Consider the following 27,684-nt stretch of genomic DNA (forward strand, 5'->3'; position numbering starts at 1 on the left):
TTGTAATATTTTAGAACTAGTATTATAGATCTATGGAGCTACAATTGAACTTCTACAACACTTTTTTTTGAAGTTATGTGGCTGGGCTTCAGTTTATTTTGGTAGTCTTCAAACTCTTCTATGTTAGTTGCCACCACCCTATCCAACTACTGGCACACCCCGGGGATCCCAGTCTCAACGGCCAACATAAAGAAAGGAGCGCCATCATTGCGAAAAAAGTTAGTACACAGCAACTGAAATGTACTAGTAAGTCAATGAATACAGAAATCTGTAGAAAGTCAGAAATCTGAGACCACTTGGACCCTTTCCTTGACTAACGTCCTGATATTCCCACAAATTTTGAGGGAACCCAATTTGACAATCGATTGTTTGCTCAGTTCAATACTCAGCATTCAGGATACAAATATCTGGATCAGCTGTAGTGCATCACTCTAAATCAGATGCAGTTTAAGTCATACCTGATCTTTTCCGCATCAAACAGTCGCTGAAGTGGTCTCTTGAATCTTTTCCTTTTAGCAAACCAGTCTTTCTGTGGGTTAAAAGTTTAATTTTATTGTTAAATTGACATATTCAGTAGATTCAAACTATGTTAGATTAACAGCCTTAACTCAATTTGAAAATCAGATACCAAATAAACAACAGTAAGCAACAAGTCTTCAGTGGCAGGTATCCACACAGGATTAGGAAGTCCCAGGTAGGAGAGAATCTTCGCTTCAACACAGTTCCCGTTTCACTATTGTTAATGCCAAACACAGGCGGATATTTTCGACAGTAACAATGACCGAGTGCTTGGATACAGCCCGAGTCCATCATCAACGCGGAATATCAAGTAGTATCTGAAGATGGGCTCTTACCAAACTCATTCGAGCTTTGATTCGTTCATAATCAATTCTTGGAATCAGTTTGAGAGAAATGGTGTTTTGGCTTGGCTCAACATAGTCCACCTGAAAAAAACAAGTAAGGTGTTTTTCCAAGGTCATTTAGGTGAGGCAGGGCACCATGAGAAGCATCAACATTTATGCTTTCAGCAAATATTTTAATTAACATTTACAGCCACTGAAGAAACTTTAGATTTTTAACAGTTTGGCACATATTTTGATTTGTAGAAAGCATCAATTATGGATCATAACTTCTACGCTACGAACCATTACTCAACGAGTGCACTCAACAATCATCACATCCTACACAAAGGCAGTGCAACGCTAACACTGGTCAACCACAGGTGGATTGAGCTGCAAATGAGAAATAAATCCATTTGCTCAGCAAAAAGAAACCCTTGCCTATCCTTTTTGAAAGAAAAGCTTTTCAAAAACATTCATAAATTCAAAATATAGTTTGGATCCATGCAAACAGGAATAGATATCGACGCTTCCCACATGGTGACACATACAGAAACCAAACGATTGAGAAAACCACACAAGTACAGTGTTTCTTAACCTAATATGGAGTTTCAATTTATTCCTGGAACATGGGTGACATATTGCCTATCCCTAGTTGCCCTCAGAGCATTGAGAGTCAAGCACAGAGAACAGGAGTCACATGTAGGCCGTACCTCTAGACTTGACTGTTCCAGCACACTCCTAGCTGGTCACCCACGTTCTACCCTCAGTAAACTTGAGCTCATCCAAAACTCTGCTGCCCCGTGTCCTAACTCACACCCAGTCCCGTTCACCCATCACCCCCTGTGCTCACTGCCCCGTGTCCTAACTCACACCCAGTCCCGTTCACCCATCACCCCCTGTGCTCACCGCCCCGTGTCCTAACTCGCACCCAGTCCCGTTCACCCATCACCCCCTGTGCTCACTGCCCCGTGTCCTAACTCACACCCAGTCCCGTTCACCCATCACCCCCTGTGCTCACTGCCCCGTGTCCTAACTCACACCAAGTCCCGTTCACCCATCACCCCCTGTGCTCACTGCCCCGTGTCCTAACTCACACCCAGTCCCGTTCACCCATCACCCCCTGTGCTCACTGCCCCGTGTCCTAACTCACACCCAGTCCCGTTCACCCATCACCCCCTGTGCTCACTGCCCCGTGTCCTAACTCACACCCAGTCCCGTTCACCTATCACCCCCTGTGCTCACTGCCCCGTGTCCTAACTCACACCCAGTCCCGTTCACCCATCACCCCCTGTGCTCACTGCCCCGTGTCCGAACTCACACCCACTCCCGTTCACCCATCACCCCGTGCTCACTGCCCCGTGTCCTAACTCACACCCAGTCCCGTTCACCCATCACCCCGTGCTCACTGCCCCGTGTCCTAACTCACACCCAGTCCCGTTCACCCATCACCCCCTGTGCTCACTGCCCCGTGTCCTAGCTCGCACCAAGTCCCGTTCACCCATCTCCCCGTGCTCACTGCCCCGTGTCCTAACTCGCACCGTTCACCCATCACCCCGTGCTCACTGCCCCGTGTCCTAACTCACACCCAGTCCCGTTCACCCATCACCCCGTGCTCACTGCCCCGTGTCCTAACTCACACCCGGTCCCGTTCACCCATCACCCCCTGTGCTCACTGCCCCGTGTCCTAACTCGCACCCAGTCCCGTTCACCCATCACCCCCTGTGCTCACTGCCCCGTGTCCTAACTCACACCCAGTCCCGTTCACCCATCACCCCCTGTGCTCACTGCCCCGTGTCCTAACTCACACCCAGTCCCGTTCACCCATCACCCCGTGCTCACTGACCCGTGTCCTAGCTCGCACCCAGTCCCGTTCACCCATCGCCCCGTGCTCACTGCCCCGTGTCCTAACTCAAACCCAGTCCCGTTCACCCATCACCCCCTGTGCTCGCTGCCCCGTGTCCTAACTCACACCCAGTCCCGTTCACCCATCACCCCGTGCACACTGCCCCGTGTCCTAACTCGCACCCAGTCCCGTTCACCCATCACCCCGTGCTCACTGCCCCGTGTCCTAACTCACACCGAGTCCCGTTCACCCATCACCCCCTGTGCTCACTACCCCGTGTCCTAACTCGCACCCAGTCCCGTTCACCCATCACCCCGTGCTCACTGCCCCGTGTCCTAACTCGCACCAAGTCCCGTTCACCCATCAACCCCCGTGCTCACTGCCCCGTGTCCTAACTCACACCCAGTCCCGTTCACCCATCACCCCGTGCCCTAACTCACACCCAGTCCCGTTCACCCATCACCCCGTGCTCACTGCCCCGTGTCCTAACTCGCACCCAGTCCCGTTCACCCATCACCCCCTGTGCTCACTGCCGTGTCCTAACTCACACCCAGTCCCGTTCACCCATCACCCCCTGTGCTCACTGCCCCGTGTCCTAACTCACACCCAGTCCCGTTCACCCATCGGCCCCTGTGCTCACTGCCCCGTGTCCTAACTCACACCCAGTCCCGTTCACCCATCACCCCCTGTGCTCACTGCCCCGTGTCCTAACTCGCACCCAGTCCCGTTCACCCATCACCCCCTGTGCTCACTGCCCCGTGTCCCAACTCACACCCAGTCCCGGTCACCCATCACCCCTGTGCTCACTGCACCGTGTCGTAACTCGCACCGAGTCCCGTTCACCCATCACCCCCTGTGCTCACTGCCCCGTGTCCTAACTCGCACCAAGTCCCGTTCACCCATCACCCCTGTGCTCACTACCCCGTGTCCTAACTCACACCCAGTCCCGTTCACCCATCACCCCCTGTGCTCACTGCCCCGTGTCCTAACTCGCACCAAGTCCCGTTCACCCATCACCCCTGTGCTCACTACCCCGTGTCCTAACTCACACCCAGTCCCGTTCACCCATCACCCCCTGTGCTCACTGCCCCGTGTCCTAACTCGCACCCAGTCCCGTTCACCCATCACCCCCTGTGCTCACTGCCCCGTGTCCTAACTCACACCCAGTCCCGTTCACCCATCACCCCCTGTACTCACTGTCCCGTGTCCTAACTCGCACCCAGTCCCGTTCACCCATCACCCCGTGCTCACTGCCCCGTGTCCTAACTCGCACCCAGTCCCGTTCACCCATCACCCCTGTGCTCACTGCCCGTGTCCTAACTCGCACCAAGTCCCGTTCACCCATCACCCCTGTGCTCGCTGATCTACATTGGCTCCCGGAGGTTAAACAACACCTCGATTTTAAAATTCTCATCCTCGTTTTCAAATCCCTCCATGGCCTCGCCCCTCCCCATCTCTAATCTCCTCCAGCTCCACAAACTTCCGAGATACCTGCGCTCCTCTAATTCTGGCCTCTTGAGCATCCCTGATTTTAATCGCTCAACCATTGGTGGCCGTGCCTTCAGCTGCCAAGGCCCTAAGCTCTGGAATTCCCCCCCTAAACCTCTCTGCCTTTCGCTCCTCCTTTAAGACGCTCCTTAAAACCTACCTCTTCCACCAAACTTTTGGTCATCTGCCCTAATATCTCCTAATGTGATTGGGTGTCAAATTTTGTTTTGTAACGCTCCTGCGATGCGCCTTTGGATGTTTTACTACTTTAAAGGCCAGATATAAATACAAATTGTTGTTGTTGTATCACCAGGCAAAGAGGCAGCGTTCCTTCCCTGAGGGACATTTGTCAATCAATCGGTTCTTATGACCATCCAGCAACTTCCATGCTCATTTGTTCTGGTGTCAGCTCACAAATTACCAGATGATCTATTTCACAAATAGCCATGGTGGGATTTGAACGCTCAGCCTCTGGGTTGCTTGTCCAGTTGTATAACCGCTACACTAGTATACACAAGATTACTCTTGTACGAAAGGCTGATATTTAAAGATATTTAGTAGACGAGAATCATATATGTATAACTTCAAGTGTAGCCAATGACCAAATAATATTACCCATAATTACTCCTGGGTAACTAGATAACTTGTTCAAAATGTAGCTGCAGAGTCCAAAGCAGTTTTGACTAAGTTTTGATAACAAACAGCCCCAGACTGCGAGTGAAGGTTAAATCATTAAATAACATATTATAATGCTGTATAGAACTTAGAATTCGCTTAACAAAACTATAAGTAAGATAACACTGAACATGGCAAAGTTGGTGGAAAAATACTGGAAAGGCGGGATGCTACCTTAGTCTGAGTGACGATGGTATTTTGACCATTAGAACCAATTAAAAAAGGTGATTTTGTTAAAAAACCATATATGGACACTGGCCAAATCAACTTTTGATAAAAGGGTTAAAACCTCGATACCCAAAGAACAACTTCACACAGACGTACTGCGAGGACAAAGGAACAGACTTAAGACGACATCATCTGTATCCGAGAGGTTCCAGAGAGCTAGGGCTAAAACTATCGCCTAATATTAAGTATATTACGCTGTATGCTTAATAAATCTTGATCTATTGCTCAAACATACTGGCTGCTGCCTATTGGTGTCTTGTCCAAGAACTCAGAGATCGTTAAGCTCTTACACTCTCCAGCCCCACAAAGGTGCACCACACTTAGTTAGCCCACAGAACTTGCTCACCCCCAGAAAAGGTACTGCTGAAGTTTAATCAGTTAAAACTGTGCAACTACCAGCAGAGATATGCGATCAAGCTTCCCACTTCTATCCACGAGACTAGGCTACCCATTAGTCCATTGGCTTTCCAGGGTCATTGGAAGCTGTGTGGGAAGAATTGTAGCCCCCAAGTGACAGATCTACTCCATCTGATTGGATTAAATATGCCAGGGAGCTGGTTAATCTAACACTATCCTGGAATAATGCAGACCTCCCTGCCTCATGTATTGAATTGCCAAGTCGTCATTGAGTGCTGTTCTGTTTCCAATCTTCCGTCACCAGACTTGTCACCTCAGTCAAGGCAACCACAAAGACACTCTACCTACCCCAACCTCCCCTCCCAATTCCAACTGGTGACAACAACTGATTACAAAGACATCGAGCACTGGCAAGATTAAATATATTCGGAAGGCTTAAAAATCCTTCAAGGCAAGCAATATTGAAATATTCCTCTAGACTTGGAGCCCATGACGAATGGCAGATTCAAGCAGGCAGCGCTGGACAAAAATATATCTGACTGCTCCCGAGATCAGAATGCAAAATCTGGCATCAATCGGGACCAAACCCAAGGTGCAGCACAGGTTGCACTTTAATCCAATTCCCACTGCAAGACACTTGGGCAACGATCTCCATGGTCCGTGTGCCACAAAGCCCAGATTTCTCCCCATCCCCTCCAACTCCACATAATCATCCCAGGTCACCCGGGAGCTGAAAGCGCTGACAGTTTTCTCGAAAGGGAGACCAGTTTTGGGGGGGGAAAAAATCAAAGCCCAAAGAGGAATGTAATGATTTCATATTGGACCCTTTAATTTTCAGAACACAACAAAATTATTGTAAGAACGCTGAAGTTACACAAACTGCGAGAGAGAAAGCTTTACCTGTGCAATATCATCCTTGTACAGGCCTCTCTTTAGACGAACCCAGGATTTGGGTTTCAGGTTGGTCACCTCCTTCACCACCTTCAGCACATCAGTCATTTCCTTGATGGGGACCATCTGCTGGTTCCAGAACCCAATCCTCAGGTTGCCCACACCCTCAATGGCCTGCTTGACGTGAGTCTGTTTGTATGCCTCAACGTAAATGTACCCCTTCACGTGCTCAGGGGAAACAACAGACTTGATCTGGAGGGGCTACAGGTAGAAGAAATAAAACATTTCAAAATCAAATTTCATGTTTTATTCAGAAGAAACTTGAGCACCAAATTCACATCATAATCAACAGTGTGGAAGCAAATAACAGCACCTCGTGTTAACTCTAAGTTTCCATTTCCTTACTACAGGAAACTTTGTGCTATCCGGAGGTGAGCTATCCGGCAATCTGGAGCCACCGGCAAAAATCAGCAGCCGTTTTTTATTCTTTTTGTTTGTTTTTTTTTGCTTCGTTTGAACAGTCAAGCTGTGCAAGGTCTGTAGCTATAGCAACAGCTTCAGCTACAGAGCTTTAGGGCCACACCCGAGTGTTTAGAAGCTGTTGCTAAGCAACAGTGTTTGTTGTCAAATACGGAGATAAGAATCTCCGTATCTCTCAACATTAACTGGAGAGTACGGAAGTTTTGAGGCAACGGCAGCAGCTCGGGTCCCGTGGGTGCCGGATAGCACAAAGTTTCCTGTTGTACAAGAGTTAAGCAAACCTGACTCTTTAGGAAAAAGAGAGAATTTCAATGGTACCAAGAAATATGTTCACTGCTGAACATGTTCTTCAAGTATCTGCAAAAGTTTGTGGTTTAGATGGATAAACAGGAAAACCGAGAAATCAAAATTCCACAATTTTTAAGGTGGTAAACATGATTTGGGGAAGCAGGAGAAAGGCACAAAAAGAAAGAAATGCTCGCAAAGAATTCTTTCTTCCAAATAAAAGGGAGTTGCGTGTGGTATTAGACCATTCAGACAAGAAGGTCTGTTCAATTGTTTGCCGAGTGGGTTGATCTCAGCTGGCGCAGCATGCCTGAGTCATGAGGGGGGCTGGGGGGAGGAGGAGAACAGCCAGGGTTACCCACCCTCTATTCTGCTGAAAAGTGTGTGAGTGGACATAACTGTGGACAAGACGGAGCTCGACTATGATCTTGACAATCGAATAGCCTGCTGATGAAGGAAAAGAAAGACTTGCATTTCTATAGCGCCTTTCACAACCTCAGGATGTCACAAAGCGCTTTACAGCCAATGAAGTACTTTTTGAAATAACAACAGAAAACGCTGGAAGCACTCAGCAGGCCAGGCAGCATCATGGAGAGAGAAACGGAGTTAACGTTTCAGGTCTGGGACCCTTCATCAGAACTGGAAAAAGCTGGAGATGTAACAGATATTAAGCAGGTGCAAAGACAGGGAGGGGAGGAAGGACTTGAAGGAACAGACTGTAGTTTTGTAGGAGGCAGCAAAGATAAAATGTTGCAAATGGGAATGGCAAAAATCATACAGCATGAAAAATGGGGGCAGGGGTTATAGTTTGAAATTGTTGAACTCAATGTTGAGTCCAGAAGGCTGTAAAGTGCCTAATCGAAAGATGAGGTGCTGTTCCTCGAGCTTACACTGAGCTACATTGGAACAGTGTAAGAGGCCGCGGACAGAGAGATCAGAGCGGGAGTGGAGCGGAGAATTAAAGTGACAGGCGACCGGAAGCTCAGGGTCACCCTTACGGACTGAACGGAGGTGTTCCGCAAAGTGGTCACCCAATCTGTGTTTGGTCTCCCCAATGTAGAGGAGACCGCATCGTGAGCAGCGAATACAGTATACTAGATTGCAAGAAGTACAAGTAAATCGCTGTTTCACCTGGAAGGGGTGTTTGGGGCCCTGGACAGTGGGAAGGGAGGAGGTAAAAGGGCATGTGTTGCATCTCCTGCGCTTGCACGGGAAGGTGCCAGGTGAAGGAGAGGGGCTGTTAGGGGTGATTGAGGAGTGGACCAGGGTGTTGCGGAGGGAGCGGTCCCTTCGGAATGCTGAAAGGGGAGGTGAGGGGAAGATGCGTTTGGTGGTGGGATCACGTTGGAGGTGGCGGAAGATGATCCGTTGAATGTGGAGGCTGGTGGAGTGAAAGGTGAGGACAAGGGCAACCCTATCGTGGTTCCGGGAGGGAGGGGAAGGGGGGAGAGCAGAAGTGCAGGAAATGGAACGGACACGGTCAAGGGCCGTGTCAACCACAGTAGAGGGGAATCCTCGGTTGAGGAAAAAGGAAGACATATTGGAAGCACTGGTATGGAAGGTGGCATCGTCAGAGCAGATGCGGCGGAGACGGAGAAACTGGGAGAATGGAATAGAGTCCTTACAGGAAGCGGGGTGGGAGGAAGTGTAGTCCACGTAGCTGTGGGAGTCAGTGGGCTTGTAGTAGATGTTTGTCGAAAGCCGATCGCCAGAAATGGAGACGGAGAAGTCAAGGAAGGGAAGAGAAGAATCGGAGATGGACCATGTGAAGGTGAGGGAAGGGTGGAAATTGGAAGCAAAGTGAATGAACTTATCTAGTTCAGGGCAAGAGCAGGAAACGGCACCGATACAGTCATCGATGTACCGGAAAAAGAGGTGAGGGAGGGGACCTGAGTAGGACTGGAACAAAGTGTTCCACATATCCCATGAAAAGGCAGGCATAGCTAGGGCCCATGCGGGTACCCATAGCAACACCTTTGATTTGGAGGAAGTGAGTGGAGTCAGAGGAGAAGTTGTTCAATGTGAGAACAAGTTCAGCCAGGTGGAGGAGGGTAGTGGTGGATGGGGACTGGTTGGGCCTCTGTTCAAGGAAGAAGTGGAGCGCCCTCAGGCCGTCCTGGCGGTGGTTGGAGGTGTAGAGGGATTGGACGTCCAGTGAAAAGGGGACGGTTGAGGCCAGGAAACTGGAAACTGTTAAAAGTACTTTTTGAAGTGTATGTAATGCTGGAAACACAGCTGCAAATCTGCACACAGCAAGCTCCCACAAACGGCAATGAGATAATCTGGTTTTTTAGGTGTTGGTTGAGGGATAAATATTGGCCAGAACACAGGGGAGAACATCCCTGCAATTCTTCGATTAATGCCATAGGATCTTTTACTTCCACCTGAGGGGGCAGAAGGGGCCTCGGTTTAACTTCTCATCCGAAAGACGGCACCTCCGTCAGTGCAGCGCTCGCTCAGTACTAGACCTTGTGCTCGTCTCTGGAGCGGAACTTGAACCCACAACCTTCTGGCTCGAGAGGCGAGGTATGGGCTCAGGCATGCAGAATGGGTACCTGAAATAAGGCCGCTAGCACTCATGAAATGTGTCCCACCGTGAATCAGTGCCTTTAAGAGAAATGGGGAGAAAATTGGAGACAAAAAAATGAAATGGCAAGACATGTGCTGATGTCCTTGAACCCGTGACTTGCCCGACATGGTGAACTCATCTCCTCAACTGTCGTGGTGTGATCAACATCAAGTAGCGGCTAGGCCACGGAGAGTGTGTTTAATAGGACAAGAAGTTATCCCCTATCTCTCTCCCACATCTTCGAGCAGTTGGTTTCACAGCACCTTTGGAGAGGCCTGGCACAAGCAACCCACACTCTTCATGATGAATGACACATGTTACGAGGACAACACAACAGTTACTTTCTTGGAGTGCAGTAATTCATTGTTCAGAACTTTTGTGGTATTTCCATATCATAGCTCACTACATAAATGCAAGATTCATTTTTATATCTTTGGATAACGGGTGTTGGTACATGGAACTCGGCTAATTTGGCTTCTGAATGGTGCTCATATTTAGCTCATTCAATATAGGGCAAAAATAAGTGATTGGCATCATTGGAGAGAGAGAATCAGATTTCACTTAGCAACAGTCAGTTTGTTCAAGTGACCAGTTTCAGGACCTTGGGACTGAAACAGGGATTCCTGCCAACAGGATGTTCGACAAGGGCATTACAACCTACGCAAAAGGATATTGATATACAAATTTTGTAGAGAAATGCAAACTTGTGCACGTAAGAATTGGTTGAAGGACGGTACATTGACCGGAGATTACCAAATAAGACAAGGTCACTCCCAGTTTGATAAAGAGAATAGTGTATTAAAAAAAGCCTGTGTGTTAGAAGTTGAAGAGAGAAACCTACAATAGGGCATGCCTATGTTCAAAACTGCTGACAAAACTCCGCTTGTAGGCTGCGTTATACTCTGAAGAAATTATACTCCGCTCTTGGATTGTTTTTTTATGTTAGAGTAGAAAATATAAAGTGATTATAACCATATACTGAATCATTATTACTCAAATGAAGATTGTTTAAAAACAACACTGGGGAAGAAAAATACAAAACAGCCCAATCCTCAACAAAAACAGCAGTGTGGAAAATTCACCCCAGAGTTCTCTCATGTGTCTGGTGGCCAACTCCATCAACAGTAACAGAGACCAAGAGTAAATTTGCTGTTTAAGAATAATGAAAAGGTACCTACTGAATCCGTAAACTGATAGGCGACAAACTTCCTCATCAGCGAAATAGCAGTCGCCCGCTCCTCACCGATCTGGAAAAAGGAAAAGTACATCAAGTTGTAATCCCAAATTTCACCAAATACAAATCCACAATTTTAGATCAACTTTAAAAAAAGGATGATTTTCCCCGGTGTTAAAATAACTAGTGCTGACCACTGATAGATTCATACATGTGGTACCAAACATGAATGGGAGTGTGTTCGGTGCTTCGGGAACACAGGGGGTTTCTTAAGATGTAAACAACCTCCAAGATGCAAGTTCAAGAAATCTATGAATTGGCCAGAATCCCAAGATCAAAATAATAATGTACCCGTAGACACAGTGCACCACCCTCACTGCACTGATTGGATCCTACAGTTACTGTTTTGAAAGACATTTAGAATCATAGAAATTTACGGCACAGGAGACCATTCGGCCCATCGTTTCCGTGCCGGCCGAAGAAGAGCTGTCCAGCCTAATCCCACTTTCCAGCTCTTGGTCCCTAGCCCTGTAGGTTACAGCACTTCAGGTGCATATCCAAGTACAGGAAACTTTCGATTAACCGGCCACTAAATAACCGGAACGCTCTATCCACCGGCAAAATTCAGGAGTCGCTTCAGATAACTTTTTTTTTTTTTTTTTTTAACTTTTAGTTACTTTTTTTTTACTCATTTGTGGCTGTGCAAGCGTGTAGCTGAAGCTGTTGCTAAGCTACAGAGACGCTTGCAACTTGTGCCGATTGTTTTGAAGCCAACAGGGTTTGTTGCTTTAGACGGAGCTCTGAGCTCCGTATGTTTTAACTATAGCGTTCGGTTATCTGGCATTGTTGATGGACCGGCACCAGGTCGGTACCGTCCGTGCCGGGTACCAGAAAGTTTCCTGTACTTTTTAAATGTGATGAGGGTTTCTGCCTCTACCACCCTTTCAGGCAGTGAGTTCCAGACCCCCACCACCCTCTGGGTGGTAAGATTTCTCCTCAACTCCCCTCTAATCCTTCTACTAATTACTTTAAATCTCTGCCCCCTGGTTATTGACCTCTGCTAAGGGAAATAGGTCCTTCCTATCCACTCTATCTCGGCCCATTTATCACAGGTCAACGACAGGAATATATATTTTGCAGTTGTTGTTAAATCAGGGCCATAACTCAAGGTATGGCATGCTGAAAATTCTTTGGATTGCAGATTTTTTTTTTTTTTTAAAAACAGGTTTCAAGCTGACAGTTTCCTCGGTATCAAATTCAATTACAAACATAAGAAAAGGGTATAAAGTGACCAATCAAGCCCAGCAATGCCCACGTTATCTGTTAGATGGCGCACTGTAATTGCGCTGCCAATGCCAAACAAAGCATCAAAAAAAGGGAAAAAGTGTGGCCAACTTTAAGAAAAATGCTGCAAAATTCATCCCGACTCCCTAAGGCAATGAAACAAGCTTCTGATTACCCATGACGCATCAATGGATGTACTTTAACTACCCCGGCTCCAATACATCCCAATGTCCTCGGGACACAGGGCTTTAAGAGGACTGGAAAAGACAATTTCCACTCACCAACCTAGTCCCAAAGGACTGAGTTCCTACACCAATATCTCTTACCCATCAGCAGCTCAACAATCTGCCTCGTGATTCCGTGAAATCAGAATAGCCAGTAATCTTAGAGACAGAGTCATATTTAATACTGGCAGATTTGCAAAGTTACATTTCCATATTTATATTATTGAATTTTGAAAGACTGAACACAGATTTTAAAACTTCGACTAATTCCTCAGCACTGGCCACAGCTTAAATTATAGTTCCCAGTATAAATGGAGTAGGAAGTTTAATTGTAACAGCAACACAAGCAGGAGCTACAGGGTAGCAACACAACAAAGCCAGCATAGCAGCAAAAGAGTGGGAAGCCAGACTAGATCAATCAGGCCACCTGGATCCCTAGATTGTGTTACTAATGTGTATTTTTTGTGTTATAAAAACATAAGAATTAGGAGCAGGAGTAGGCCATACAGCCCCTCGAGCCTGCTCCGCCATTCAATAACATGGCTGATCTTCGAGTTCACCTCCACTTTCCCACCTGGCCCCCATATCTCTCGATTCCCTTAGCGTCCAATAATCTCTCGATCTCAGTCTTGAATATACTCAATGACTGAGCATCCACAGCCCTCTGGGGCAGAGAATTCCAAAGATTCACAACCCTCTGAGTGAAGAAACTCCTCATCTCAGTCTTAAATGGCCGACCCCTTATCCTGAGACTATGCCCCCTAGTTCTAGACTCTCCAGCCAGGGGAAACAGCCTCTCAGCATCTACCCTGTCAATCCACCCCAGAATCTTCAGCTGGTCAGGCAGCACCTGTGGAGAGAGAAACAGAGTTTGAGAGTTCTGACGAAAGGTCATCGACCTGAAACGTTAACTCTGTTTCTCTCTCCACAGGTGCTGCCTGACCTGCTGAGTATTTTGCTTTTCACAGAATCACAGAAACTCCACAGTGCAGATAGAGGCCATTTCGGCCCATCGAGCCTGCACCGACACATATCCCACCCGATCCCCGTAACCCCTACACCAACACATATCCCACTCTATCCCCGTAACCCCACGTATTTAATCCCCCTAACACTAAGGGTCAATTTATCATAGCCAATCAACCTAACCCGCACATCTTTTGTGTATGTCCCCTCAGAATCTTGTATGTTTCAATGAGATCACCTTTCATTCTTCGAAACTCCAGGAAGTAAAGGCCCAATTTACCCAATCTCTCCTCGTAGGGCAACCTTCTCATTTGATTTAGTAGAATTACTGATTATTTGGGGGATTTGAACTGGACTCATCATTTTGCTGTGACATCAGTGAGTGCATATTGCAAACTTTTGTGACACAATCAAATACATGTTCCAGTTGAATTCAAATAACTAAACAAATAAATTCAATTTTTAAAACAGGTATCCGTTCCACTACATTCCGGTAGCTAATGAAGAAATATAATAGGACGCCCCTCCGAGGGAGGAGAAAAATCGCTCAGGAATGCTGCTCCTGATCACTAAGCAGCAACCTCTGCTGCAAAATGCACATTGTGGACGTCAGGGTCAGCCTCACTCACGATGCTCCTACAATCAAACTGCAGGGTTCACACCAACAGAATGGGCACTTGAGCAAGGTGCTGGACTGTGACCAGGCTTGTGGAACCATACCCCTAGCAAGGAGCCAACACCTCCAGGGTATATGAGAAAATGGGCAGGAAAAAAGGATACATCACTACTACATTTAATTAAAACCTGAAATTTGAAGTCTGCAACAAAAGTTCTCTTTTCAAAGGTTGGTGCAACAGCCTGGAATCATAGCAATAGTTTAATTGCTAAAACAGCAATCACTTGTTGCTAGATATTTAGAAAATTGTTGTAGAAGCATTTCCTGAAATATGTTGTTTTTTTGACAGGTTATTTCCGTACGCCCCAGAAATGCATAAGCCCCACAGGTACAAACATTCAGCTTGTGCATCTGTGAACAACCATACCTTACATTTCACGGTCCACAAATTGGGATCCCTGTGTTAAGTAGAGGGGGAAAAAAAACAGGATTAGGCCAGAGAATGAATGCCGATTTTGGCCAATATAATTACCTGTATTTCAAACTTTGAAAAGTTTAATTAGTGTTTACTGAAGAGTCACTTACTTTACACCGGGCAGTAACTGCTGCTGCGTGATGTCATCGGAGAGTTCATCCGCTGCACCATAGAAACTGAAAGGACAAACAGGAGAAGGTAGCAGGCACAAAACTGCTCAAAGCACACAGACATCACCTTTGACTCAAAGAGCCTCATTTGCAGAAGGGTGTTCACTGAACTGGATCAGAGCAAGCTAAACTCAGCCAGTGAAATAGAGCTGATACAATACAATCTCAGCTAAGGGGTTAGAGTTATACATAAAAGTGTAAATTTAAAATGCAAGTTTAAATCTCTAAAACTAAGATTACACAGCATCTCTTTACAGTTCCGCACTCCTGTCAGTTGACCAGCTTACACCCTGGTCCACGGTCACTATTGCCCGGTCTTGTATGACAGGGAGAGGAGTGGATAAGCCCTTCAGCCATGAAAGATACACTCAGGTTTATCTTACCAGATTGAATGCTGTGTAATATATTTACACAAAACCCTGCTTGGGTGTGTGTTTAAAGCTACAGACTCTCTGGGCTCATCTATGTCTGATATGGCTCCACCAGGACTGACAATGACTTGGTTAAAACTCAAGCTCGGAATAAGAGCAAGGCCTTGGTCCCATCCAGCCCATTCTTTCTACAGTCCATGCGTGACTCCCTCAAACACAGAGCTAGGCACCTCCCCCAATCCCCTGCACTCTGTGAATCGAACAGATCGAAAATCCTCAATTCCCTTTGTTGATAAATCAATACCACAGCTGCAAAACCTTTATATCTGCCTTCAACATCGACAATACAATGGGTTTAGAATCAGAAGATTTACTAACTTAAAAAAAAACACATGTCTAAGAAGCAGAATACTTACTGGTCTCCTGCAGTAGGCTTGGCATATTTATTCATATAATATTCACCCAGTTCCTCTTCTCTTTTGTCTCTGTAAAATGCATTGAATTATTAGCTGCAGCTTCCAAACAGGTGCAATAACACAAGTGTATGACATGATTATTTCAACATGTTGAGTTACATTCATAACTAAATCACAAGATAGCTAGGACCGTGCAGAACTTTGAAGGCGAGTTTCCACCTGGGCCCCCCAAAGAATCATGGCCCCTCTCGTCATCAGTTCCCAATGCTCGCCGAGCTGTCCACATTAACGACGCACACCAAACTTAAAATAAAAGGAGGGATGTTCATAGCCCTGGCCTGTACTGTGACAAAAGTGTTTTCTACAACGATTCTGTGCAAGCGTGAAGCACGATTACAAAATACAAATATAAACATTTAAGTGGTTGAAACATAGTGCAGAAAAAGCAGCAAATGGTCTTCATTCATAGTAATGATTTGGAAGAGGCTTGGTTTTCACAGTGGTGGAAGTGAAGTTAGTTGCCATTTTGTGTAAAAACTTTTAGCATTCATTAAAACAAGTTTCTCTGCTCTCCGAAAGTTGCAGTGTTCACTGGACTGCAGTGCGCCAGGCGCCTGGCGCCTTCCAGTACCTCGCCCAAGTGACCATTCTCTGGCTGTCATCTGGGACAGTGAGTCGCAGCGTGCTACCGAACTGTGGAACCATAAAAGGGAATCCAAAGGCCTTCTATAGGCATATTAACAGCAAAAGGGTTGTCAGAGGAGCGGTGGGGCCAACTAGGGAACAAAACGAAGAACTATTCGTGGAGGCAGAATGCATGGCTGAGGTACTAAATGAGTGCTTTGCCAAAGCTACGGTAAACTAGGAGGTTGTCAGGATACTGGATGAGATGAAAATAGATAAAGAGGTACTAGAAAGGCTGGCAGTACTTAAGTGGATAAGTCACCCGGTCTGGGGGGGATGCATCCGAGGTTGGTTGAGGGAAATATAGAGTACAAAAGTGTGGAAATCATGATGAACCTTTATAAAACACTGGTTCGGCCTCAACTGGAGTATTGTGTCCAATTCTGGACACCACACTTTAGGAAGGATGCGAAGGCCTTAGAGAGGGTGCAGAAAAGATTTAAGAGAATGATTCCAGGGATGAGGGATTTCAATTATGTGGATAGACTGGAGAAGCTGGGGTTGTTCTCCTTGGAGCAGAGAAGGCTAAGAGGAGAACTGATAGAGGAGTTTAAAATCATGAAGGATTTAAATAGAGTAAATAAAGAGAAAAGGGTCAATAACCAGAGGGCACAGGATCAAGGCGACTGGCAAAAGAACCCGAGGCAACATGAGGAAAAGCTTTTTTTAATGCAACGAGTGGTTAGGGTTTGGAATGCACTGCCTGATAGGTGGTGGAAACAGATTCAATAGTAGCTTTCAAAAGGGAATTGGATAAATACTTGAAGGAGAAAAAATTGCAGAGATATGGGGAAAGAGCGGAGGAGTGGGACTAACTGGATTGCTCTTCGAAAGAGCCGGCGCAGACTCGACGATCCAAATGGCCTCCTTCTGTGCTGTGTTATTCTATGATTCTGTGAAAGGAGGGCAACACAGTGGAGATCGATCCTGACCTCACTACATCTGCACACGCACTTTCCAACAGGGGTCACTGATTAGTGATCAGGAGTGGAAATTCTGCAAACAGTACACTACCGAATACATTTAAATGAACATTTAATGAATCATGACACATGCAGTCAAATAAATGGGGAAACATTACAGCATAGTTACAGTAGGTGTTGCAGTACATGTCCAAAGACCGTAACAGATTCATTATAGATTAATCTGCATTTTTATGGGAAAAAATATATTGAGAAGTGTATTACAAGGATTTGAATACAGGTAGACTATCCTTTATCTGAAAACCTTGGGACCAGCTGTGTTTCTGTTTTCGGAATTTTTCGGATTTCAGAAGGTTTTCATCTCCGTATCTGACAACAAACACTGTTGCTTAGCAACAGCTTGTAAACACTCGGGCCCTGCCTTGGAAGCGTCTCTGAAGCTGTTGCTAAGCTACAGAGACTCTTTCCACAGCCTGACTGTTTAAAAAAAAAGTTAGGGGAAGAAAAAAAACCTAACAAAACGGCTGCTGATTTCTGCCGTTAGATCGAAGTTTCCGGCTCCCCCTGCTCCGTATCTGAATTCCTTGACTTAGCGGGAGTCTGGGGCTCGACTGCCGCCGCCAGTTGTGGGAAAGCCGGATATCGGCTGACTCCTACACTAAGCTGGCCCGCAAATCAGGTCGGGGGGGGGGGGGGGGGGGAAGAAAAGACTATCGGACGGGCCACTGCAGCTATCGGACGGGCCGCTGTATTGTTGGGTTCACTCTCCCGGTACCTCCTTCACACTACCCGGCTCGGCCTGCAATCTCCTACCCAGGAAGGAACTCTGTGACCCTCTGCCCTGCTCACAGGGAAAGGCAGAGCTCCCGGACCACTCCTGTCATGTTTGGCGCCACTCGGGTCATGTCGTGCGCACGACTTACGCTCCACGGAAAAACTTTTGGTTTTTAAGAGGTTTTTGGAAGTGCGGATAAAGGATAGTCTACCTGTAATACATTTCATCTCCCATATACATGTGAACATGAATTCCCATCTCAGCTATGTCACTGTGGGAAGGTACCAAAGGGAGGCAAAGCAAAAGTGAGAAAACTACTCTCAAGCAATGTTCCCCCTAAGGTGCACAGCCGAGCACCAATCGGGAGGTCCTACGCAGGCCGCTCACCAGCCACTAATTTAAAAGGACCACGCACTTAGATCTCCAATTAAAGAAAACAGTATTGTTGGAAGCCTTGGAGCAGATTGTCCACTTTCTTGGCCAACGGTGACATTAGGTTGGCTCGGGGGCTGAACAAGAGATGTTATCCCTAAAACATAAGGAGAAGGGGGGGGAAAAAAAGGTTACCTCCAGTGATTCAGCAGTCTTCTTGCTCCCGAGTGATCTTCATCAAGGACCAGGTTGTCAATGTTGGAGGCTACAGAGTATAATAAACAGAATGATGAGGCAACGTATCAGCAGACAAATTAAATCCAACTAGTCCACCGATAATTAGTATTATTGCATGGCTGGACTTTCAATGTTTGCCCCTTCCAAGTTGTAGCACCCTTAACAAGACAAAGGTTGATTAGCTATAAAGACAGGCAGATCAACACATGTCCCATCAGCCAAGCATAAACTCAGGCTCAAATCAATATTCAGGAATGAATCAATCACACTATCTGCTCAATTAGAAAGCATTTTTAAATGAGATAGAAGCACTAAATTACTTCGGGAAAGCCTACTGTAAAGTTACATCCCCAGGTTTTATTTTAGTGAAGAGCAACTTGCAAATTTGTAAGCATTTTAATTGAAATGGTATCCACAGGATAAAGTGACTTAAAACAACTGCAATTTTTTTTCTCCATTCATTCATGGGATGTGGGCGTCGCTGGCAAGGCCAGCATTTATTACCCATCCGTAATTGTCCTTGAGAAGGTGGTGGTGAGCCGCCTTCTTGAACCGCTGCAGTCCATGTGGTGAAGGTGCTCTCTCAGTGCTGTTAGGGAGTTCCACGATTTTGACCCAGGGGTGATGAAGGAACGCCGATATATTTCTAAGTCAGGATGGTGTGGTGGTGTTCCCACGCGTCTGCTGCCCTTGTCCTTCTAGGCAGAGGTCGTGGGTTTGGGAGGTGCTGCCGAAGAAGCCTTGGCGAGTTGCTGCAGTGCATCTTGTAGATGGTACACACTGCAGCCACGGTGCGCCGGTGGTGGAGGGAGTGAATGTTGAAGGTGGTGGATGGAGTGCCAATCAAGCGGGCTGCTTTGTCCTGGATGGTGTCGAGCTTCTTGAGTGTTGTTGGAGCTGTACTTAGCCAGGCAAGTGGAGAGTATTCCATCACACTCCTGACTTGTGCCTTGAAGGTGGCAGAGCAGGTTGAGAAAGCAGTTAAAAAGGCTTACAGGATACTGGGCTCCATAAATAGAGGTAGAAAGTACAAAAGTGTGGAAATTATGATGAACCTGTATAAAACACTGGTTCGGCCCCAACTGGAGTGCTGAGTCCAATCCTGGGCGTCACACTTTAGGAAAGATGTGAAGGCCTTAGAGAAGGTGCAGAAAAGATTTACGAGAATCATTCCAGGAATGAGGGACTTCAGTTACGTTGATAGACTGGAGAAGTTGGGGTTGTTCTCCTTGGAGCGGAGCAGAGGAGATTTGATCGAGGTGTTCAAAATCATGAGGCGTCTGGACAGAGTAGAGGGAAACTGTTCCCATTGGCGGAAGGGTCGAGAACCAGAGGACACAGATTTAAAGTGATTGGCAAAAGAACCAAAGGCGACATAAGAAAAAACTTTTTTACGCAGCGAGTGGTTAAGATCTGGAATGCACGGCCTGAAAGGGTGGTGGAGGCAGAATCAATCTTATCTTTCAAAAGGGAGTTGGATAAGTATCTGAAAGAAATGTTTTTGCAGGGCTACAGGGAAAGGGCAGGGGAGTGGGACTAGCGGAGAGTCGGCACGGGCTCAATGGGCCAAATGGCCGCCTTCTGTGCTGTAACCATTCTATGATTCTATGATATGGTAGAAAGGCTTTGGGGAGTCAAGAGGTGAGTTACTGGCCACAGAATACCCAGCCTCTGACCTGCTCTTGTAGCTACAGTATTTATGTGGCTGGTCCAGTTAAGTTTCTGGTCAATGGTGACCCATCAAGATGTTGATGGTGGGGGATTCAACAATGGTAATGCCACTGAATGTCAAGGGGAAGTGGTTAGACTTTCTCTAGTTAGAGATGGTCATTGTTGTGCACTTCTGCGGCGCGAATGTTACTTGACACTCGAGCTTGGTCATTATTCTTGCTCCATGCTTTTTAGCAGAAGCTAGGAACTACTGACTGAATTGTGATCGCTTCTGGCAGACCGCTGAAGCTACAAAGTTCTTTGTAAATGCCGTCAGGAAGCAGGACACATTTGTACTGTAGCGTCATGGAGAAAGCCACGTTTCCCGTAAGATAGGCATTCTGTATCCCTAGCAATAACTCATAAAACATCTATGGCAAGTACTACGAAGTAATATGTAGCCATGGGACTTAATCCCTATTTTCTAATTTATGTCAAGTCAGTCTACACAGAGAATACTTGGAAGTAATCTATTAAAAGACTTGGCATTTTGAATTTGGCAGTTAATTAATCACGCCATATTTGATGCAATGTGACAAACCAAGGTGAGCCAATACTTTGTCCCTTTTGCTACCATGTGAAGCCTGCCATAAACGTCAGAGACCTGCAACTACAGCAATTAACATCGTCAGCTTGCATCCGTCTCAATGGGTTTGAGCGCTATGTCCAGCTAATGAAATCAGTTCTCCATTAAGTCAGCAGAGCACAATTAGCTGGAAGTATAATTCAGCAGGCATGCAGTTAAAAGTTAAAAATGCACAGCAGCCCAGCCCAGCAGCAATCCCAAATGGAACACTACAGCTTCACAATTTCCCACTCTGTATGCCTGACCTCAGGAAGGTGCCCATCAGAGAATAAGTGCTTCTCCACAGGAGAGGTGGTGGCGGCAAGCAGACAGTCTCTCAGCTAGTTAATTTCAATTTCATTTGCCATATGTAACTAGTACAATGGAATGCTTACTCCCCGATCACTCCCACAATAAGCTGTGGGAGCTCACAGGGACACGTCGCTGTTCTCCAGCGCCATGTTCAGAAAAAGTCAATTCAATGGCATCCAACGGCAGTGGGAACGCGATGTCCCTCAGCCGCTCCGTCACCACGGCCTCCTCCTCACTGTTGCCGGCTCCACGATGTGGTGGCCTGCTTCTCCCGCTCACGGTCCGGCCTCTGGCCACCATGCCTGACTCTCCCTCCTCCCAGTCGGACTGTTATCCATCTCTTAGGAGCTGGCTATAAAACAGCACTGGCAAAGACTCAGAAGCAAGTCTCCAGCATGTCACCCTTTTCAGAAGCAAATAGTGGTGGGAAACTTCAAGAATGGAAAAAGACCGGAAAAGGGGGGGGGGGGGGGAGGAGAAAAAACACAAAGTTGATTTATTCATGAAGAGTATCTGTGGAAGTCACCATCTGCATTTAAGATTTGCCCCTTTTTCTCAAATCAGCTAGTCATATTAATATTGCTTCTTCAGTGAGTCAATTACCACAAAGCAATAAAAGCAAATAAAAATCTTCAAGTCTGATTTGTTTCCGTCAGCCCATTAAACTTAAAAGAACTTCCAGAATTCCAAATCGGAGTTTTACACAGGTCGTATTCAGACATTGGGAGGAAAAAAACTACAAGCACTTCCTGCATGGCCATTCATGAATCGACCAGCATGTAGCAATCTCCTGTTCAAGGAGTGTGGGCAATGCAGCACGCAATTCCCCATGCGATTCATTCCGGTTGCGAAGTCAATGCAAGGATGCTGAGTGCTTCACCAAAGAAAGGAAGCAAAACTGATTGACAGGTAATCTCAGGCTGCTCTCAAAACTCGACAGGCAGATCAAGAGTGGTATTGGTGGCGATCTTGGAGCAGCTTGCCCATCACCTTCTCGAGCAGAGAATGGTGCGGAGAGGTTTATTAAGATCGGAAGGATGCTGCATGTATGAAACACCTACATTAGCTCATGCTAGAAAGTCAATTGCTGGATGTCCTCCCATCTTAGCTTTCTATTCTATTCTGTTATTCGATTTTAAAAAGCAATTTTGTTTGTGGGGATAATTGAGGGGAAGCTAAAGATTTTGACTTAAATGATTCAGATGCCTATGAAAATGGTACTAAAACCAGATAAGCTGGAAGATCGGCAGCTGAGGTGCGGGCCAAAGAGCTTAACCAGCAATTCCAATCCCTGCTCATTACACCTAATCCTTGAAGATGAACATGCACTGTTCATCTTACTCAGTCTGAATATCAGGCAGTAGTGGAACTTGAACCATTACCTTAACAGCCCACCGAGCAAAAGAAATTAAAAGGTAGACAACACGTTGCTTGTCGGAAAGCAAAGTATATTGCCAGATGGTTTAATGTAGTACATATCATTTTAAATTACAGCCTATGTAAATCAACCCAAAGCTCGCGTAAATAAGCGCACTTGGGCCTTGAAATTACCGTGTAAATATCAATGTCGGAATATTTCCAAAGTATGCATGCTATTTTAACAGCATATGGGTGTTGGCCCAAATAAACGCTCAACACACTCGTGTGACGCTCCTGTTGTGACTTTAACAGAAATGTTTGCTCATTAACTCATCCAAATTTTTGCTAATATTCACACAGTGCGATTTCAAAGCCCTAAATAATTATGACCCATAGACCAATGTGTACTAAGCTCTAAAACAATATGCAGAATCGTGCACGTACCTTCAATTTCTTCTGTTCAGAAGGCAACATAGTAAAGAGCCAAACAATACCACCAAAATCAACCACATGGTGAATGGGGAACAAAAAAATGTAAGGATAAAAATTAAAACATGGCACATAAGCAGGTATGTATGATGTACTAAAAACAAAAATGAAAAAAAATTCACACGGGCAAAACGGACATGTTTTCAAAGAGAGAGCACTCACAGACTGAAAGGGTAAACTACTCTTTCACTTTAATTAAAGCCAGGCCCGATTCAAACAAAACATCCTTAATTAATCTGTTTGAGCATGGCAATTGGAATCTTGCTCTGCATGCATCGATCGCTGCAGTGTTACCAACAATGAGAACACCTGGTACTCCACCCACACCCATCAACGTATAGTCCATGGCAGTAAAAAAAAAAGTGCAAGTGCTGTGCCTTACTGACATGGAATATAATTTTCTCCAGCCCATGGTGATGACCAATCAGTTGATGAACATTAGCTTTCTTATATACAAGACGGCTCCAGAGTTGGGAAGAGTCTTCAACAGCTTGTTCCAGAGCCACCTACTGGCCAAAGCCTGCAGCTGACACAGCAAAACGGAATTGGGAACACTGACATGGCAATTTGCAATGGTAAATGTTGACAGAAAAGGGAACCAAAAAATCGTGCTAACAGTGGGGTTTGCACACAGGAGGAAGTGCACGCTGTTTTTTCATGTATGTATAAATATTTTATGCACTGATTGGTAAAGGCTCTGGCAGGTTCATTTGGTCGAGTCTGCCTCTCAGCAGCTTCACATGGTATGTCTGCACCAACTTAACTCCAAAATGCTGACCCACACACGAAGACATAAAAGGTACTCAAGTGTGAGATTGAGAAATAAAATGTATGTAATAAATGTTTTTTTTGAGTAGAGATATGAAAGCAATCTAGTTCTAGGCCTACATAACTAAATATATAGCAAGGAATTCGAACTGCAAAAGTACACCAATACAAATGGAAAAGATGTCAACCATTTGAGGCCTTGAAATTGCACTGTGCAATATCATTTTGCATGAGGTTTCTTTGCCTGTTGTTATAATCTGTTCATTTTAAATGACTTAGGGATTTCACGTGAATGAGTGAAGTTGTTTGAGCACCAGCTATCACACGGTGAGGTTTCACGGTTATCATTTTCTGCGAATGTACACTTCCTTTATTATTTTCTAAAAAAAGGCAACTTTTGATGCTCCAGTTGAATTACCTTGCATTGGGTGTTTATCAGACATCTTGAGATCACCGCAACTACCTCTTTAAAACAGGATTAGACCAGGTCCTACATATTGTTACATGATATGTATGCTTTTGTTCATACACACCACCAATAGTCTCAAATAGTTTCAACTACATGAATGTGAACAGCCAGTGTACGGGCTAATTGTGGTGTATTACTGCAATTCTTGTTCGTGCCTGGCAGAAAACAAAACTATTGTACAGAAAAAGTTCCAGTAGTGCAAGGCAGCTCAAAATATAGAAGCTGAAGTCAATTATCAAAGCAGTGGGGATATATTCTGTGAGTGTTCCCCTCATTGTGGTAAGCTTATAGGGTAAGGACAACAATTTGGAAAACAAAGCATAGAAGCAGACTCACTGCTTGGAAGGGCAATGAAATTTTTTTTTTTTAATTTCAAAAGTCTTACTTTCAGTTTCTCTGCATTTTTTATTCCGCTTATTTACACGCCTGTATTTGTTCCTCTGTGGTTCACTGGACCTGTTTCAACTCTCAGAAAGTACCTTGGATCAAACACACGCAAGTTGATGGAAAAATTATTTTTCCAAGTTGAAAATCACCGCGATCATTGGGGGAAGCAGTACGGCTTTGTCCCCCGCCCCTATTTTCTCCCCTCCTTCCCTAAAGGTGCTGACTCTAGGTGGGGTTTGGGCCCACAAGTTCTGGGAGCCATCTGCTGACTCATCCAAGTGGTCATTCTTCATGTCCAAATCAGGACAGCGAGTGTCAGCATGCTAACTGCCCACGTGTGCAGCATCAGCAACTTGAATTTATACAGCACTTTTAATCTCACAAAATGTCCAAAGGTGCTTCACCGGAGTGTTATCAAACAACATTTGACACCAAGCCACATAAGGGGTCATTCAGACAGATGACCAAAGGCTTGGTCAAAGAGGTAGGTTTTAAGTAGCATCTTAAAGGAGGAGAGGCGCAGAGAGTTTGGGGGAGGGAATTCCAGAGCTTAGGGCCAAGATGGCTGAGGGCATGGCTGCCAATGGTAGGACGTGGTCGACGATGCACAAGAGGCCAGAATTGGAGGAACACAGAGGTCTTGGAGGGTTGGAGGAGGTTACAGCGATTGGGGGAGGGGTGGGGAGGCCATGAAAGGATTTGAACACAAGGATGCGAATTTTAAATTTAAGACGTTGCTGGACCGGCAGCCAATGTAGGTCAGCGATGATGGGTGAACAGGATTTGATGTTAGTTAGGATATGGGCAGCAGAGTTTTGGATTGAATAGCTAAGACTGATCCTGTCCACACATGGACATTTTATACCAGGAATTGCTTGGTTGCAATGGGATCCCTAGTTGCAGCATGAAGACCAACTGCAGCACCAGCTGCTGCGCTGGGATGAGGTCAACTAACTTAGCACATTGTGCGGGATCAAACTCCAGACTTACTGGTCTACACAGTTTACAAGGAATGGTGTCCCTACCAATGCTCCCTCAGAGTTTTTTTGGTGCTGCGCGGCCCCTTTAAGGGACTGTGCGGGCCATTTAAAATACCGCGCGTATGCAGTTTTTTGTATTGAAAAGCCGGCTGCACGGGATCCCTGGAGTGCCGCGCAGCTTACAGCGGACATTGGTCCCTAACTACCTAGGTTAGTAAGGAAACAGAACACTGCAGGGTTGTTTCGTGCCAGATTTCTGCACACGCTACTGCTTCCCACAGTCACTGGTGGAGAAACAGAGGAATTTGGAGGCAAACGTGTTTCTTTTTGCACAAGACAAGTTACGATGAAGTAGCTCCTACAGACCTGAATGTTATGCCATTGGATTGTGCAAGGAAACTTAATATACTGCCATCTATGAATAGAAGGGTATGGTGATCGGGTGAGATGAGGTAAGGCGGGATGAGGCTTGTGTGAAACATAGAAACCAACATAGACCTGTTGGGCCAAATGGCCTGTTTCTGTGCTGTAAATTCTATGTAATACTATGCAACAACTTATATTTATATGGCGCCTTTAACATAATAAAACGTCCCAAGGCACTTCACAGGAGTGTTATCAAAAAAATCAATTTGACACCGAGCCATATAAGATGTTGGGGCTAACGACCAAATGCTTGGTCGAAGAAGGCGGTTTTAAGGAGCGTCTTAAAGGAGGAACGAGAAGTGGAGGCGCGGAGAGATTTAGGGAAGGAATTCCAGAGCTTAGGATCTAGGCAGCTGAAGGCACGGCCACCAATGGTAGGGTTTTTAAAATCGAGGGTGTTCAAAAGGCCAGAATAGGTGGAGCGCAGGAGTCTAGAGGGATTATAGGGCTGGAGGAGATTACAGAGATAAGGAGGGGGCGAGGCCATGGAGGGATTTGAAAACAAGGATGAGAATTTTAAAATCAACACCTTACTTAACTGGGAGCCAATGTAGGTCAGCGAACACAGGGGAGATGGGTGTACACATTGTACAGATAATGCAGAATGTACCATATTGGTGGAAATTTTGCTGGTATCTTAATTTGATACTTCCAATAAATTGGCAACTTAGATTTCTGTTTTTTTTTTTTTAACATTTCAGAATCAAAAATTTCGATCTTAAAAAGGGATATTTTCACTGTACTGGCTAATTCAGGTCCGGCCTCAGATACCAAGAATATTTATACGCACATTGCACTAGCAACACACGTAGGAACAAATACAGGCTCATTATATGAGTGCACAGAAATTAGAAACAAATAAAAGGGGACACGCTTCTTTTGAAGTGTGTTGTTCTTGAGTTCAGTTGTCCTTTGCACAATAACTAAAAGGAAGCAAGCATAACTGTTAAACCATTAATTAATGAGATGTGATAAAATGCAAGACCACAGATGAAGCCAACATGATTCAGTCCTTCAATCCAGCTCAATACTGTTGAATCACCAAGTCGTGATGCTTAAAACCAGACAAACCTGCTCAAGCTGACTGCAGTGTTGCACAATAATTGAGAACAATTACACAGCAAGTTAGATTTATAGATAACTTTTCACAAGATGGGTATGGATGATGGATCTCTTTCGCTCCATTTGATCACATCCTTGCAGAATACCAATATAATCTGTGTGGAGTTTGCACATTCTCCCCGTGTTTGCGTGGGTTTCCTCCGGGTGCTCCGGTTTCCTCCCACAGTCCAAAGATGTGCGGGTTAGGTTGATTGGCTATGATAAATTGACCCTTAGTGTTAGGGGGATTAAATACGTGGGGTTACGGGGATAGGGTGGGATATGTGTTGGTGTAGGGGTTACGGGGATCGGGTGGGATATGTGTCGGTGCAGGCTCGATGGGCCGAAATGGCCTCTATCTGCACTGTGGGGTTTCTGTGATTCTGTGAATCACTGTCCCACTACAGCTTTAACATTCACCTGAACAGGCAGACAGGATCTCAGTTGAATATTTCATCTGGAGGAAAGCATCTCCACTCTCCTGACCCCAATATTCATCTTCTGCAGCCAGCATCGTCATTCAGACTTCCCGGTTCTTCTCAGGCTTCTTGTTTCTCTCTCACCCAAGTGTTGCAGCAGCTCCCAGACAATACCAGTACGGAACAATGCCGTGACTCTTAATTCACCATGTCAGCGACAGACAGAACACCTGGCTCAGTCGAGTCCACCTATACCCTCCTGTTGCCCGCCCCCAGTTTCTCTCTCACCCACATTTTACAGCAGCTCGTGGAACAAATCAGCAAAAGGAAATGTCGGAGAGGCAGAGAGAACGG

General features: G+C 45.8%; 1 protein-coding gene across 5 annotated transcripts in view; it reads right to left on the reverse strand.

Moving 5' to 3' along the window:
• The window catches only part of supt5h (SPT5 homolog, DSIF elongation factor subunit), a 119,734-nt gene that overhangs the window by 67,092 nt on the left and 24,958 nt on the right, over positions 1-27,684 (reverse strand). For 3 of the 5 annotated variants that reach the window (XM_085973604.1, XM_085973602.1, XM_085973603.1), the window contains 9 exons: positions 22,736-22,747; positions 18,304-18,373; positions 15,355-15,423; positions 14,508-14,573; positions 14,350-14,380; positions 10,837-10,905; positions 6,334-6,585; positions 855-944; positions 459-529 (listed from right to left, as the gene is read on the reverse strand). In XM_085973604.1, coding sequence (XP_085829730.1) covers positions 459-529; positions 855-944; positions 6,334-6,585; positions 10,837-10,905; positions 14,350-14,380; positions 14,508-14,573; positions 15,355-15,423; positions 18,304-18,373; positions 22,736-22,747 — 730 coding nt within the window. The remainder of the gene's footprint in view (positions 1-458; positions 530-854; positions 945-6,333; positions 6,586-10,836; positions 10,906-14,349; positions 14,381-14,507; positions 14,574-15,354; positions 15,424-18,303; positions 18,374-22,735; positions 22,748-27,684) is intronic. The other 2 variants (XM_085973606.1, XM_085973605.1) reach the window with 1 other exon arrangement.

This window comes from Somniosus microcephalus, chromosome 34, assembly GCF_052327205.1.
Source record: "Somniosus microcephalus isolate GS21.2 chromosome 34, FLI_Smic_1.0, whole genome shotgun sequence".
Taxonomy (NCBI): Eukaryota; Metazoa; Chordata; class Chondrichthyes; order Squaliformes; family Somniosidae; genus Somniosus; species Somniosus microcephalus.